The sequence below is a fragment of the Caretta caretta genome, chromosome 1 (genome assembly GCF_965140235.1).
Source record: "Caretta caretta isolate rCarCar2 chromosome 1, rCarCar1.hap1, whole genome shotgun sequence".
NCBI lineage: Eukaryota > Metazoa > Chordata > Testudines > Cheloniidae > Caretta > Caretta caretta.
Window position 1 is genome coordinate 59,260,552 of NC_134206.1, and position 14,907 is coordinate 59,275,458.

General features: G+C 41.7%; 1 protein-coding gene across 1 annotated transcript in view; it reads left to right on the forward strand.

Annotated features, from left to right (window-relative positions):
• The first annotated feature begins 12,805 nt into the window (after positions 1-12,805).
• The window catches only part of SUCLA2 (succinate-CoA ligase ADP-forming subunit beta), a 41,843-nt gene continuing 39,741 nt past the window's right edge, over positions 12,806-14,907 (forward strand). The window contains exon 1 of the mRNA XM_048850295.2: positions 12,806-12,960. Coding sequence (XP_048706252.1) covers positions 12,877-12,960 — 84 coding nt within the window. The 5' untranslated portion in view covers positions 12,806-12,876. The remainder of the gene's footprint in view (positions 12,961-14,907) is intronic.

Here is a 14,907-nt window from a genome sequence, read left to right on the forward strand (position 1 = left end):
ACAAAGGTCCCACATTGCAAATACACCAGCAAAAGAGAGAGTAAAAGATTTTCCTGAACAGGTGTTTGAAGATGGTGGAAAACTCTTGCAAAATGTGCAGTGTTGTTCTGGACCATCAGAGGAAATTGACAATTGCAAACCACCTCACCAAAGCACAGAAGTATTTAAAGAGAAAAGCTGCATTGCAGGGAGAGTCACAAAAAATGCAGCGTACACTTTCAACATGTTTCAACACAACCACAATAGCATATCATGAATGCTTGGATGTTGTCTGTGATTTGGTGTTAATTTGTGCTGCTGTAAACATACTATTATCTAAAACAGACCATTATTTGATATGTCAGTTTCTAAACAGTTGAGTCAAGAATGGTGGTGCAATTCCAAATCTTAAAGATGTCTACAACACTGAGAGAAATAAACTTAAGTACAAAGTGAATAACTACATGTAGTTATAGTTGATTAAATGACTGATGACAAGGGCTGCACTATGTACTTAACATTTCACTCACACCACTGGTAAAAGATAGAATCGGAAGATTCCTCCTATCTTGCTGATATACACTTCATGCAGAAAACAAATCTGTGTCTCGAGCAGTCATTCAGACTATGCAAAGTTATGAAATTGCTTAGAACAATGTGGTTGTTTTTGATGTGGGTAATGCCGCGTACATGAAAAAAGTTTGCAAAACTGTACTGTCTGGACTGTTTCCTGATAGCATCCATGTAACATGCCTTGCTCATATAATCAGTCTGGTGGGTGGAAATTTTCATAAGCCATTCAAGGATGTCAATGCACTGGTAAAAGCTTTCTCACAAGTGTTCTATATGGCAAGGGGCAGGAAGATGAGGCACTTAAATTACATCAGGCAAGAAGTTCCCAGTGCAACAGTGGCACCAGACCCAGTAGCATCTAGAGGGAACAGCTGGTTTGCTGTGTTCAGTACCATGAAAAGCACTTTCAATATTACAGCTTTGCTGAAGAAGAAAAATGTGTGTGTGACCACTTGGCACCAGTTTCATTGTGGGAACTTGAAAGAGAGCTGTCAGATGAAATGCAATGTTTAATGCTGAAGATTGTGTTGCGTTTTGTCAATGAAATGTGCTAGCCAATTGTTGACCTAATGGCTACATTTGAAAGCCAGAAACCATGCAGTCTCTTTGCTTTTAAGAAAATGGACGAACTGCTGTTTTTCCTTGAGATGCATACTCAGTTTTCAAAGGAAACCACTCGAAGGTTTCTCAGGGCTGAAGATGTCAACAATGTAATACTGATCAAAGTAGCAAGTTGGTGCACCTGTTTTGTTAGGCTGTTGACAATTCAGTGGAAAAGCTGAAGAAGCACATCAGTAACACTAGGTCTCAGAGTAGCAGCCGTGTTAGTCTGTATTCGCAAAAATAAAAGGAGCACTTGTGGCACCTTAGAGACTAACCAATTTATTTTAGCATAAGCTTTCGTGAGCTACAGCTCACTTCACTAAGGGTGCACAGCCGGCAATTAATTTCCTGAAATGCATAAGGATTTTCAATCCTACAAGAGTTCCTTAATGTCTCATGTCAAGGAGTGTTACACTGGCAAACCAGCTAACCTATGTATGACCCATAACTTAACAAAAGGCATTGCATTTGTAGTCAGGACAATTCACGTGTGTGTGATTATAGGAGAGATGTAGACCAGCAATCACTAACCCGTTCATTAGTAGTAATAGGAATCAAGAAAGATGCTAAATGTGTTTGTCTGTGTACCTATATCCTGTTTAACAATCTATCCAAATTGGTTTGTAGATTCTAAGTCCTGTTCATGTCTTAATTGCCTTTACATTATGTACGTGACTGTCTTAAGTTAACCTGAAGATCAAAGGTATGAGACATTCCAGAAAACTGGTACTATTACCTATATTGTCTTTAGTTTATCTATCCCTGTTATAATGGATGATCAGCAGTTCCCTTTTGTAAATCAGTATAACTGGATTACGTGTGTATGCATAGGAAATGGAATGTTAACTTCAAAGGATGGGTCAGTGTGTACTCAACAAAGAAACATATGCAGTCACATGCTGTGCTCAAAACATCTGACAGCCTGTTTCAGCTATAAGAGAAACCTCATGCCTGATCCTGCCATCTCTAGTCTGCTGAACTTTAAACAGGGAAAGTTTAAGCAATGGGACTGTTACTTGGAATACCCTGGAAAATGCATGGAATTGGAAAGACCCTACATCTAAGATGCCATTTGGATTATACCCTTTGGAATGATTCCAGAGAGACTTTTGTGCAAACCAGCAAAGTCACCATCACTGCTACAAATCTGATCTGAGGACTGTGCAATTATTTATAAAGTATATGATCTCTTAACCACGCAATAACTATCTTTTTAGTTAGTTACTAAGGATTGGCTGACAGCGTGATATTTGGGCAAGATCTGAAATATATATTGATTTCCTATAGGATTAAGTGTTTGATCCTTTGGGATTGGTAGAACCCCATATATGGTGAATTGGGTTTTCAGTAACCTCTCATCATATAAGATCAGTTTGTCTGGATGCGAACCAAAGGCTGGAATGCCTAAAGGGGATGTGTTTGGCTTCTTGTTAACCAGTGTAGTGCTACAGAAGCTCTTTTGTTACTGGTTTGGTGTATCTATTTATAGAACAAACCACCAGTTTTTGGGGTGTGCGTGCCATGTTTCTTGCAGTCTGCCCTGAGTGTGGCATTCTCAGTGTGGTCCATTCTAGACACCAGTCACAAGGAGGATTATGCTTCCATTCTTGGCTTCAGTGACGTTTCAGCTTTGTATACCGGGAAGGTGGCATCCGACGTGATCCAGAGCACTCTACAATCAGGGGAAATTGACACTGCCATGTTTTGGTTATCCACAGCTGACCATCTTTCAAATTTGAGAACATTAGCATAAATGCTGTAACAAACACAGCTGATGCTGAGTGCAGCAACTTGCTGTATAATCTTGTCTTCTATAGTTGGAGGTGTTCTCTTGTGGAACACAAACTGAAAAAGCTGGCGTTCCTCTATTTCAATCTTGGAATTTAGAAAGACTTTATGTTGACAAAAAATCCATTGGTTTAGTCTTATTGATGCTTTTTTTTTTTTTTTTACTTCCTGTGCTAGTATTTTGATAAGCAGTATGAGAAAGAACCCATAATAATTATGTTACATTGCGCAGTACTTGAGATACAGCATGAACCCAAAACATGCGTTAATTGTTTTTTGTTTTTCACTGGACTTTGAAAAGATGTGAGCATCTAATTTAAAGCAGAAAAAGGCCATTTTGCTGAAAATTATAAAAACTAATCTCAGTTTAACAAGTCCTTATTTAACAACTTTATTTAATTTGAAAAATTGCATCTACTAGGTAACTTTTTGTTCAGGGAATGATAAAGTAGTAGCTACAGTAGAGTCTGATAAAATGTGCTATATGAATAAAAGATATTTCTGAAGAATGTATATGCAAGCCTGCTGAGCCTTGTCTTTCAACAGCAACACCAAAATATCTGCCTTCTCAGCCTCAGATCACTGATTCACCCTGGCAACCTGTTCAGAGTGTCCTGTCCAGGAGCTCTAATTATCCTCAGCTCCTATAAGTGGTTCAGGCATAAAAACAAGCATTTTGGTCTCTGTCTTCCCATTCCTGAGGCTCTGCTGCATGTCACTCACTTCACTGCTGTCATCTGCCATTTTCCTTCTTTTTTCTGCTACTTGCTGATTCCACTAGCTGCTACCAATGTTGTGTGACGTCCTGGTCTCCTTCTTGTTGGTTAGCACACAAGCAGGCAAAGTTCTTGCAATGATGACACAGACACAAGCTCAGTAAACTGCAGAACTTGTAAGGTCACTGGAACTAGAAGTGCTGGGCGTGCAATAGCACCCTGTGGCTTGAAGTAATAATAGTAGCTGGCTTCTATCATATACAGGGTTTCAGCAGCCCCAGTATAAAAATTGTTCCAGTGCCCCTGAATATGTACGTATGTATTGGAAGAGGAGACAACAGCAGCTCCCTTCCTACTGCTGGTGTCGCTGACTCCAATCCCATTCAGTATTTTGGGGTAAGTCTTTCAAAGTCTCTCCTGTTGAGATTGTTCCACTTGGTATAAAATACCCATCACCACCTGCTCCTCAGCTGTGTTTTGTAGGGGGGACTAATTTGGTAGGGATGCACTTAGGTGGCTTCTGAGAATGCCTGTGAGATCAGGCCCCATGGACAAGATAGGTAGGGGAATGCCTATTTGGAGAATTCCAACGGAGCTTTACATTCCGAGCTGCTTGGCAGCATCAGGACTTAAGTAGCTTTGCACATGCCCACAGGCATAAATTTAGGCACCTACAGGTTGAGGCAGTAGCTGAGCAAGGGTTCTGAGAGAGTAAATTTTGGACTCAGGCTTTTTAAGTGGCAGTTGTTAGGAGTCTAAATTTCTTTGTGGTGCTAGCCCTGGATACTTAGATTTTTGGGTGGTCACTTTTATGTAACTGACGTCAACAGGAGCTGTGAATGCACCCAGTGTTAGAGGCCACTAGAGAAAATAATCAGGCATACCATGTTCAAGGTAATACTGTGAGTTCCTGGCAGGAGGATTCCCAACTCTCAATCCACTGTTCTTTAGAGTTAAAGAATGGCTGTTAGTTGGGATGGTAACAGGGTACTGTTTCTTATTCTTCAGGAAACCTATGATTGCAAGTGGATTCAGATTTTTTGCCACACCAAGCTGTAGAGCATAATGAGGACAGGATATGTTACTCTTTTGGAGGAGATATACTAAGAAAATATCTTGATAGGATGATTCTGAAATGTACTTTTACACAGATTTAGTTTAACAATGTATCCAATTGTTTCCTTTAAAGTAGATTATGTAGAAGTTCTTAGAAATATGCCTCATTTATTTTTATCTTTCATATTCTTTGTTTTTTAAGTCTGTCTGTAACCCTCTTGAGAATATTCCCCAAATTTGTCCTTACCTTGACCCAGTCTCTGCTAAAATCTTTATCCGTGCATTAATCATTTCCCGTCTTTGCTGTTGCAGTACCTTTTATAGACTTCATAAATCTCTATTTTCTCACCTACAAGGATCCAGAATGCTGTCTCAGCACTGATCTCTTGCTCTGGGAAGTTGGATCATGTAATCTCCATCATCTGTTCTTTTTTTACTGGCTTCTGAGCTGCTCAGAATTCAATTAACATTTTCTTTCTTTATTTTGCAAAACTTTCTGTAGGCTCATTTCATCCATGTGATATATCCATCTACTCCTTCTCTTCATTACTAATTTAGACCTGCTCTTGGCCCTCTCTTTTTTACCTGTTTGCTTCTGTAGCTCTCTCTGTTTAAAACTCCTCCTTCCCTAACCTCGAGCTTTTGGGAGATTTTTGAAGCCCTATGGACTGACTCTAAAACATCTATACCTTTGATGGTATAGAAGCCCTGAATGTTACTGGTTCCATGGTTGCAAGCAGTACAGCTGTGAAAGTGACATTGGATAAACTAGTAGAGGGTAAATATAGAGTCCAGGCAAACCACAACAAAGACAGTGCTTCAGACCTTCTCTTCTGCAGAGTAGGAATATTTATTAATATTTAAAAGAGATGTCCATATGAGTGTCATACATGTCAACCAAGAGGAAAAACTCCATTTCCTATTGCACACAGGTATATAGAACTCTTTTTCTCCTCCAAGACATTAAATCTATCTATTATAAAACCTTCCTTTTCTCTTTAATTTATGAGTGACTGTAAAATGTCTTGCGATTGTGTGTGTGAAGGATACCACATGAAAATACAAATTATTTTATTGGTTGAATCTGCTCTCTTCAGTTTTTTTGTGTAGTTATTTTATGGGTTTTGCACAGAGCTTTGTGACAAGTAAGAACATAAAAACATAAGACTGGCCATACTGGGTCAGACCAGTGGTCCATCTAACTCAGTATCCTGTGTTCCATATAATTAAGGCTGCCTACTACTTTCTATTGTAAGTCCCTGTTTTCAGTTGCTTATAACTTTACCACACTATAACCATTTGCACAATTTTTTTCCATGTTTGCTCTCTGCCTCAGGCTGAATTGTTTTGGAAAGTTTCAGGTGAAACAATTCAGCTGTTTTCAGAAATAAAATTCAGGAAATATAGATAATTTTGCTTTAATGACTCCAGGGTTTGGAGCAGGATCTCTAAATTGGGCAAGGAGGTGGTCCTGGAGTCAAAGAATGAAAATCCACCCAGATTTGCTGTATAAATCTCTGAAACTCACCATATGCATATGTTCATTAGAGGTTTTGAGAAGCTGTTTGCTAAAATGTCTGAGCATTCCATCCCCAGCAAAGGCTGCTCCAGTAGCATGGAGCTCTGTAATACACCAGTCATAGCCTGCACCCAGGCACAGAGCTAGAGTTCCAGATGGAGGAGACAAAGTAGCAGCAAAGTAGCCTCTGCTACTCCTTTGGCTTAGGGTAAGACAAGGTTTAAAGTAAGGGGAAGCTGGGAAGGTGCAGTTTCCCCTTCTGTTAAAGAAGGTTAATATGATTCCACATTATAGAATCTCTGTTTTTTCAGTTTGCTTTTTTTAAAAAAACTACAGAATTACATTAAAAATATAGGTGAAAAGAACATTGTTTACACAGTCATAACTCAGTATTTACAAAATTCCAATATTAAGGTTGCTTATGCCCCATTAGTTTGGTCCCCTTGTGCTTATGCCAGGCCTTAAAGGAGTGGGCCCTAATTTAGACAGTGAATACATCAATTATCACAACCTGGTGGGGGCTGGGACAGAGTGGGATGACAAAAGGTGAGAAGGAAATATTAGCTATTTGTGCTACCTGCCATAATTCTTTAAAGTTTATGAAATTTATAAATTTTTGCAATAATAAAGGGAAAAACAATGGAAAAACGCATTTTGCCCTAACTCTTTCAAAAACCACAAAAGTAAAATTAAATAAATCAGTCTTTATTATATTGCTGTGTCTGTCGCTTGGTAGTAGTGGATAGAGGTTTTAGTCATTTCCCTGTTCCGTGCCTTAGTTTCCCCATCTGTAAAATGGGGATAATCAGAGTGCTGTCCTTTGTAAAGTGCTTTTGAGATTCATGGATGAAAAGCAAGGAGACAGGTCATGTAAAATTGCTGGTCTGTAGGGTAAATGGATTTAAAAAAATTATTAAAGCTAATGTTAAAAAATTATATAATACATAGGTTGAGACAAGGGTTTCTGTACATCTGGGTACTGTATATAGTAAAGCAGCTTTCTGTCTGAAAATTGTCCATGTTTTGGAAGTTTGTGTTGATGGAGAAACCAATGCTCAGATTATGGGGGGCACCAAGAAAATATAAGGAAAAAGACTGTCCATCTTCAACTGATATAGTGGAAGTTATATAGGTCTGGCTTGACATAAGCAACTTGCCTCATTTCTTAGTGGGCATAATTGGGAAGGGGGATGGAAGGTTAAGTTGTAAACAGGGGCTTGATAAACTATGCTGGAGTCAGGATGTCTGTGCTAGCTAAGATAAGCAGCAACACCTTGATGCTAGAGACTATGGACAAGAAAAATCCTGGCATGTAAAGATCAGGCTCCATGTGAACAGCACATGGACAGAGCATGCTGTACAGGGATTGGTTCCTGCCAAATAACCAATCCAATCCAAAAGTGTGTGGTGTAATGTATAACAAATGCAATGTAATATGTAAATGTATATAAAGTAAGAGATTTGTTTAACTTTGGATGTGTGGTATGCCCGGTAACCACCCCCTATGCTTGAGTCTGATCAACTCAGCGTAGCTTTGCTGTATGCCAAATAAAGGAACCTGAATGATGAAATCCAGAGTCAAACTGAATGTTTTGGATCCCAGAGAACTTGATGAAGTGTTCTCCCAGAACTGGACAAGGTGTTCTGGATAAGGTGAATGGAAAAGATCTTGGAGGGAATTCCAATAATGTATGAATCACTTACGCTGAAGAGTCTCCAAATAGTGCAAAAGAAATTTTTCAAAAGTTAGCCTAGTTATTTTACCTTTGCTTATGCCCTGCCTTTAGCTTTATTACAATTTTATGTTCTATGTAATTCTCTACAATCCTAGTTTTATATTAAGAGTTCAGGCAATAGTTCTTCAAATCCTTTTCATATCAGAAAGATGTGAGAATTCCTACATCATATACTTTCTTATCATAGAAAATCCTTTCCTTTCTTTTAATATCGTAATTTACAAAGGGCCCAGTTAAGCAAAAAGACTGACTTCTATGACCTTCATTGACTCTCACAAACTCCTATCCTCTTCTGAGGACCAGAATAATCCATTCATATTACTGATGGAGTTTGAATTTCTGCCTCTGGTTACACTGTCAGGACTGCCTTGCATCAAGATGTCCTCAGACCCCCAAAGTGGTCAAACTTGATGATTGTTCCTAGAGTATAATGATGTGCACACGCAGGTGAGAGCTTGCAGAGGTTGACTGATACTACCACTGCAGCTGTACAGTGTTAAAGAGGAATGCTTTGCTGTAATTGTATAGTCAGAATGAGCTTGGGCTGGGAAATAGAACTGCTGAGTTTTATTTTCTGCTCTGCTGCTATCTTACTACATGAACTTGGGCAAGTCACGTGTAATTGAATTTTCAAAGACTTTCCCTGCGTGCTTGACAGAGGATTTGGCCAGCCACTTTTGTGTGGTCAGTAAAGGGGAATTATTTAAGCAGAATATGGGCGGTGCTTGGTCTTTGAAAATATGTTTTTAGTACTGCTTTCCCAAGATACCTGAATATCTGAGTTCAGCTGGGTGCCTGGCCACTGGGATTTTCAGAACTTCACTGTCCTATAATGCTGCACATAATGCTTCAGGTACTGCTATTCTCTCTTGCAAATGTGAACCTCTGAGCCTGTTAAGAGGTTTATTCCATCTCATATTCAGCTGGCTCTCTGTTAATGTGCAGTACTTCTGTCTTCTCTGTATTTCCATTTTCTTTTCTTTTTTTTCCTTCTGTTTGACTTGTGGCTTGGCTTTTTCCTCCTCATCCTTAGTTTTAGGGCTACCTTTTCACTCCTTCTTTGCTTTTCTCCATGTACTGCCCCCATGTGACACACTGTACCCCATCTAACATCCTGTACCCCATGTTCACCACTTTTATATGACTTTTATATAATGGTGGTTGAAGCATGAAGGGACATACAAATCTTTAGTACATTTGGCATGTAAATATCTTGCGACGCCGGCTACATTAGTGCCATGTGAACATCTGTTCTCAGTTTCAGGTGACATTGTGAACAAAAAGCGGACAGCATTATCTCCTGCAAATGTAAACAAACCTGTTTGTCTGAGCGATTGGCTGAACAAGAAATAGGACTGTGTGGACTTGTAGGCTCTAAAGTTTTACATTGTTTTATTTTTGACTGCAATTATTTTTTGTACATAATTCTACATTTGTAAGTTCAACTTTCATGATAAAGAGATTGCACTACAGTACTTGTATTAGGTGAATTGAAAAATACTATTTCTTTTGTTTTTTACAGTGCAAATATTTGTAATAAAAATAAATATAAAGTAAGCACTGTACACTTTGCATTCTGTGTTATAATTGAAATCAATATATTTAAAAATGTGGAAAACATCCAAAAATATTTAAATAAATGTTATTCTATTATTGTTTAACTTTGTGATTAATCATGTGATTAATCGCTTGACAGCCTTATTTTATTCCTTACCTCTCCCCATAAGGGGGTGCCATATCCAACAGCCTCCCTATATAAGTTGCTCTTTCACTTCTGAGATAAGACTTCTTGAAGCTTTAAGGAACAGATGCCAGATCGGGAGTGACTTACAAGAGATTGGTGATGTGGAAGCATGGTGCATAGAGAGGGGTGATGGTGGAAGGGTTGATAATTATGGGAGGAGCAGCTTTGGAAGGACTGATGGATTTTGGTCGGGAAAAAGTCTGGAACTAATAGGTTTTTGCCCGGAAGAAGAGTATTTTACCAAAGAAATATCATATATATTACTGAGGTGGAAAATTTTTGACGGTCCCTTGCTAAAATTTTGGCAACACATTAGTGTCACGGGAACAAATACATCCTTATAGAACCATTCTTTGAGCTTCTGAAAGTACCAGGTGCATCCTAGCATTCCACTGAGTTCAACAAAATGTTAATGGATAATGACAGCACATCAGGTACAGTAAAGGGCCAGCAGCAAAACAATTAAGCAACAGTCACAGTGTCCCCTAAAGTAGTTGCTGTAGCAAAAGCTGCTTTAATCCACACTAGACTTGTTTTTGGCAAAAAATACAATTCATACTGTTGTTTTACTATTGTGCACTTTCAGTTGTTAACCACATCAGTTAGTTACAGCTCCAATACTGTTTTCCTTCAGTTTAGATCTAGCATTGACATACATAATTTATGGAAGCAAGCTGATCCCTGTGCATTTTTAAAAGAAAAATGCTTCTTCCAAGTGACTTGCACACTATTTTCAGTTCTGAATTTCCCAGTGCATTCTGTCTTTTACATAGCTATGTCAATGGAACTACTCATAGGCATAAAGTTAAACACACAAGTGTTTGCAGGATCAAGTGCCTAGATTGTAAACTCGAATCAGAGATTTACTTTATTTTTGTGTATTGTACAAAGTTCAGGGTTGAGCAAATCTGGTGTTGTTAAACAAATCATTTAAAAAAAATAGAAATAAGGGACTTTCAGTATCGATTTAGCTATTGACATGTGATATATTGAATTCAGACTATATAGAAATAATGGAAAAATTATGCTGGGACTAAAAATAATTATTGATGTTACAACTTGATCTGAGTGCTAGTGGAGACCTAGTGCCACATCAGGCTGTTTTCTCTGTAATTAAACACAATAGTGACTGCCCCTATTTCATTTGATGTCAGTCAGAATTAATGAAATATTTGTAATATGCATTAATCAGAGCAGTCTTTTAGCCTGTGCATAATATTTAAAAAACAAACTCCACCAATTTTACATTTTCGCTCAGTGTTCATAAAGCATTTCAACTCCCCTCCAAGAAAAATATATAAACAAAGGGATCTCTGTTGTTTTTTGTAATAACGTTTCAGGCTAAAGCCTGCTTAAACACATGGGCTTTACAGCTTGCACAGAGGACAAAAAAAAAAAAAAAAAATTGGGACTGTAATTTCCTTGGAACACTGAACATATGGTGTCACTTAGGCCTGGTCTACCCATTGTTTCTGTGTCGGTGTAACAATGCACCATCTATTTTTTTGTTCTGTGTTTGTACGGTATGTAGCATTATGGCCGCCTAGTCCATGACCAGAACTCCTAGGCACTACGGTAATACAAATAATAAATAACAATAATAATATTTAGATTAAGAGGTGTGATGTTTTACCAAATTAGTTATACTGGTACAATGCCTAGTATGAATGCAATTATATTGGTATAAAAGAACACTGTTACTGCTTTTTCTCCTTCTCTTACAGGAATAGCTATACTGTTATAAAGTAACTCTTTACTGGTATAACTGCATCCACACTGCGGCTTGGCATACACTACCAACTTATTTTCCACATTCCTGAGCGATGTAGGTATGCTGATCTAACCCACGCAGGTGTAGACTGCGTGATAGCGACAGGAAGCCTTCTCCTGTTGACATAGCTACTGCCTCTTGAGGAGGTGGAGTACCTATCCTGATGGGCGAAGCTCTCCTGTTGGTGTGGGCAGTGGTTTCACTAAGCGCTGCAGCTGTACCGCTGCAGCACTGTAAGTGCAGACAAGCCCTGTGTGTGTGTTGCACTGCTTTAACTATTCCACTGTAGTTAAAGCAGTATAATTTGTGTGTTAGGCAGTCCTCAATAAAGATCTTCACACACTTAAGGTTATCTTATAAATAATGAATCATAATAAAATAATGATAATAGGCCATGTCTACACTAGGAGAGCTTTATCGGTATAGCAATACTGGTATACTACACTGGCGAAGCACTCCTAGTGTGGATGCAGTTTATACTAGCAAAACTATGTTTTTACTGCTGTTGGTTATTCCACCCTACCCGAGAGAAACAAGCTGTACTGGTCAAAGCAGTTTTTCAGGTATAACTACATCTACACAAGGGATTTTAGCCAGCAGAGCTATGTTGGGCAGAGAGGACACTTTGTCTTGATTGATGTAGTGATGCTGCAGAAATCTGTAGTGTAACAGGCCAAGGGGAGGGGGGTGTTCAGTTTCAGAACTACAGGCCCCCTACACCGAGCCACAGGTTTCTTGCTATAACCCTTGTAACCCTGGGGTTGGTTAACACAAGCTCCTCGGCTGATCTTGTTTGCCCTGCGATCAGCCAGGGACAACAGGGGTTTTGGGCACACTCAGCATGGGTGGCCTGAGCAGTTTGAGCCCTGGGGATCCTGGCTGGCAGGTTACCAGTGGGAGGGCAGCCTGACTGGGGCAGGGACTGCGCCTGGAGCCTGAGCTGTTTCACAGCCCCTGGGGCTGGAGGCAGCGCTGAGTCACTTGCGGGTCTGCACCCACCCCCACAGCCCTCGAGGGTGTCAACAGCCGCTACTCTCCGCAGTCACGGGGGCGCTTTTCATTGGTTTCAATGAGCCACAGGTCAGACCCCGGTGAAGCCACCGTGCCTGGGGCTAGGAGACCCTTCACAAGAGGCCCCTGCAGGCCAGTCAATCCCAGCAGGGCGGGCTCCTGAAGTTGCTGGTTCCCCTCGCTAGAGGGCAGGGCAGAGCTGGGCTCGGAGGCCCACCGAGAGTCCAGAGACCATAGAGTTCCCCAGCTGGGCGCTGCCCTCGGGGACCGCTGTTTTCAGGAGAGGCGGAGCCGAGGCGCTTTCTAACCCTCCCACGCTCTATGGTAGCAGCAGCGGCGGCGCGCGTGCGTGGTGAGTGGGAAGCTGCCAAGGTTTGGTCATGGCGGCGTCCATGATTTGCAGCCGGGTGTCGGCCGGGCTGAGGAACAACGGCTGCCGGGCGTCGTTCGGTGCCGTCGCCAAGGTGACCCCCCGCGGCCTGGGCGCGCGAAGCCGGGCGGGGCCGAGCCGGGCGGGGCAGGGCTGGGCAGGGCAGGGCAGGGGCGGGGGGGTCACTGGCTGTGACATTCCGCCCCCGCCTGCGTCCGGGCCGCCAGCCCCGGGGGTGGGGGGCAGAGGTGCCTGGTGCGGGGAGGCCGGGGGCAGCGCTTGGGGTGGGGCTGGGGGGCTGTTAACGTGACGGGGCTTCTCAGTGTCTGGTTCGGGTCAGCAGGACGCGGGAGCAGCTGGGCGGCGGCGTGTCCCAGGGCGGCCGGGAGCAGGCGACCGAGACTGGCCCTTCGGTTGCCCGGGGAGCACCCGAGTGCGTGTGTCGGGCTGGGCGGCGGTGGGGGAGGGGGATGTTGACATCTGGCCCTTGGCCGTTCCCACCGCGCCGTGACGGTTGGCTTCTGCCTGCCCCCATCGCTGTGGCAGTGGTCCCGTCCCCACCCCGACCCCAGCTCTGTAGTAACACTGGCCACTTGAGGTCCTGCGGGCTGGTTGCTTCAGTAGGTGCCAAACCCCCCCCCCCCCGGGTGGGGGGCTGTGCTCCTGCCCGGGTGATGCCTCACATGAACGTTTGTTTTCAGCCTGTTCTCCTTGCTTCCGTTCGCATAACTACTGCGAATTTAATGCAAACCAAAACACGGGCTGGGGGCGGGCGGCATAGCTCAGTGGTTTGAGCACTGGCCTGCTAAACCCAGGGTTGTGAGCTCAAACCTTGAGGGGGCCATTTAGGGATTTGGGACAAAAATTGGGGATTGGTCCTGCTTTGAGCAGGGGTTTGGACTAGATGACCTCCCGAGGTCCCTTCCAACCCTGATATTCTATGATTCTGTGAGGCAAACAGATTCGATGTGTCTGCACTTCCCCCTGCCATAAATGGAGGAAGGCTGGTGTTACTCCTTATCTCATATTACACTGCAGAGTCTTTGAGGGGCACTGCTGGTCGGTTTGAGAAACAGCAGCTGCTGCAACAAGTACCTTTCATTTGAACAAAAAGAAAAGGAGTACTTGTGGTACCTTAGAGACTAACATCCTTTTCTTTTTGCGAATACAGACTAACACGGCTGCTACTCTGAAACCTTTCATTTGAACAGGAAGCAAAGTAAAGAGTGCACAGTTTGATCCGTGTATGGTTTGCAGTAGTGATCCTCCTGAGATTTAAATAGGCTTTGCTCTCCTTTGTCAAGTTCGAATTTCCCAGGCAAATTCTTGTTTGCTTATTTTAGGCTGTTTGAAATTGCGACCGGGGTCCCAGTGGGCACCAGCTATGGTCACTCAATTAGGGTGAACTGCAAAGAATGGGGCAGCCAAACCCTCCAAAACTGGTAGATATTCCAATACTTAGATTCACGAACCCAGCATAAAACAGCTTCTTTATTACCTTACTGGTTACTCAGAAGTCCAAACAACACAGTTCCCTTAAAGTGATTGAGCTCAGGCCTCCATCCAGGTACCCATGTCAAATATGATGAATATTTTTGTAAATCTTATTTCATCATAGAAAAGGTTCTACCAATCCCAAAGGATTGGACACATTATCTCCCAGGTTAATGAATGTTTCAGATCTTACCCAAATACATACTACAGCCAATTCTTATTAACTAAACTAAAATTTATTAAAAAACAAGAGAGAGTATGGTTAAAAGATCAGTATACATACAGACATGAGTTCAATCCATTGAGGCTCAGATTCATAGCAGAGATGGTGAGCTTTGTAGTTGCAAAGAGTTCCTTTAGAATTTAGTTCATAGGTCATAGCCCAATGTCCAAATACCATATTTAGGGAGTACCAGCATAACTGGGACCTCAGTCTTGCGACTCAAACTTCCCCTGTTGAAGTGTAAGCAGATCTGAGATGATAGAATCAGGACCCAAAGGTCTTTTATACAATTTCATCTCTTTTGACAAGTTGGAATTCCTCAGG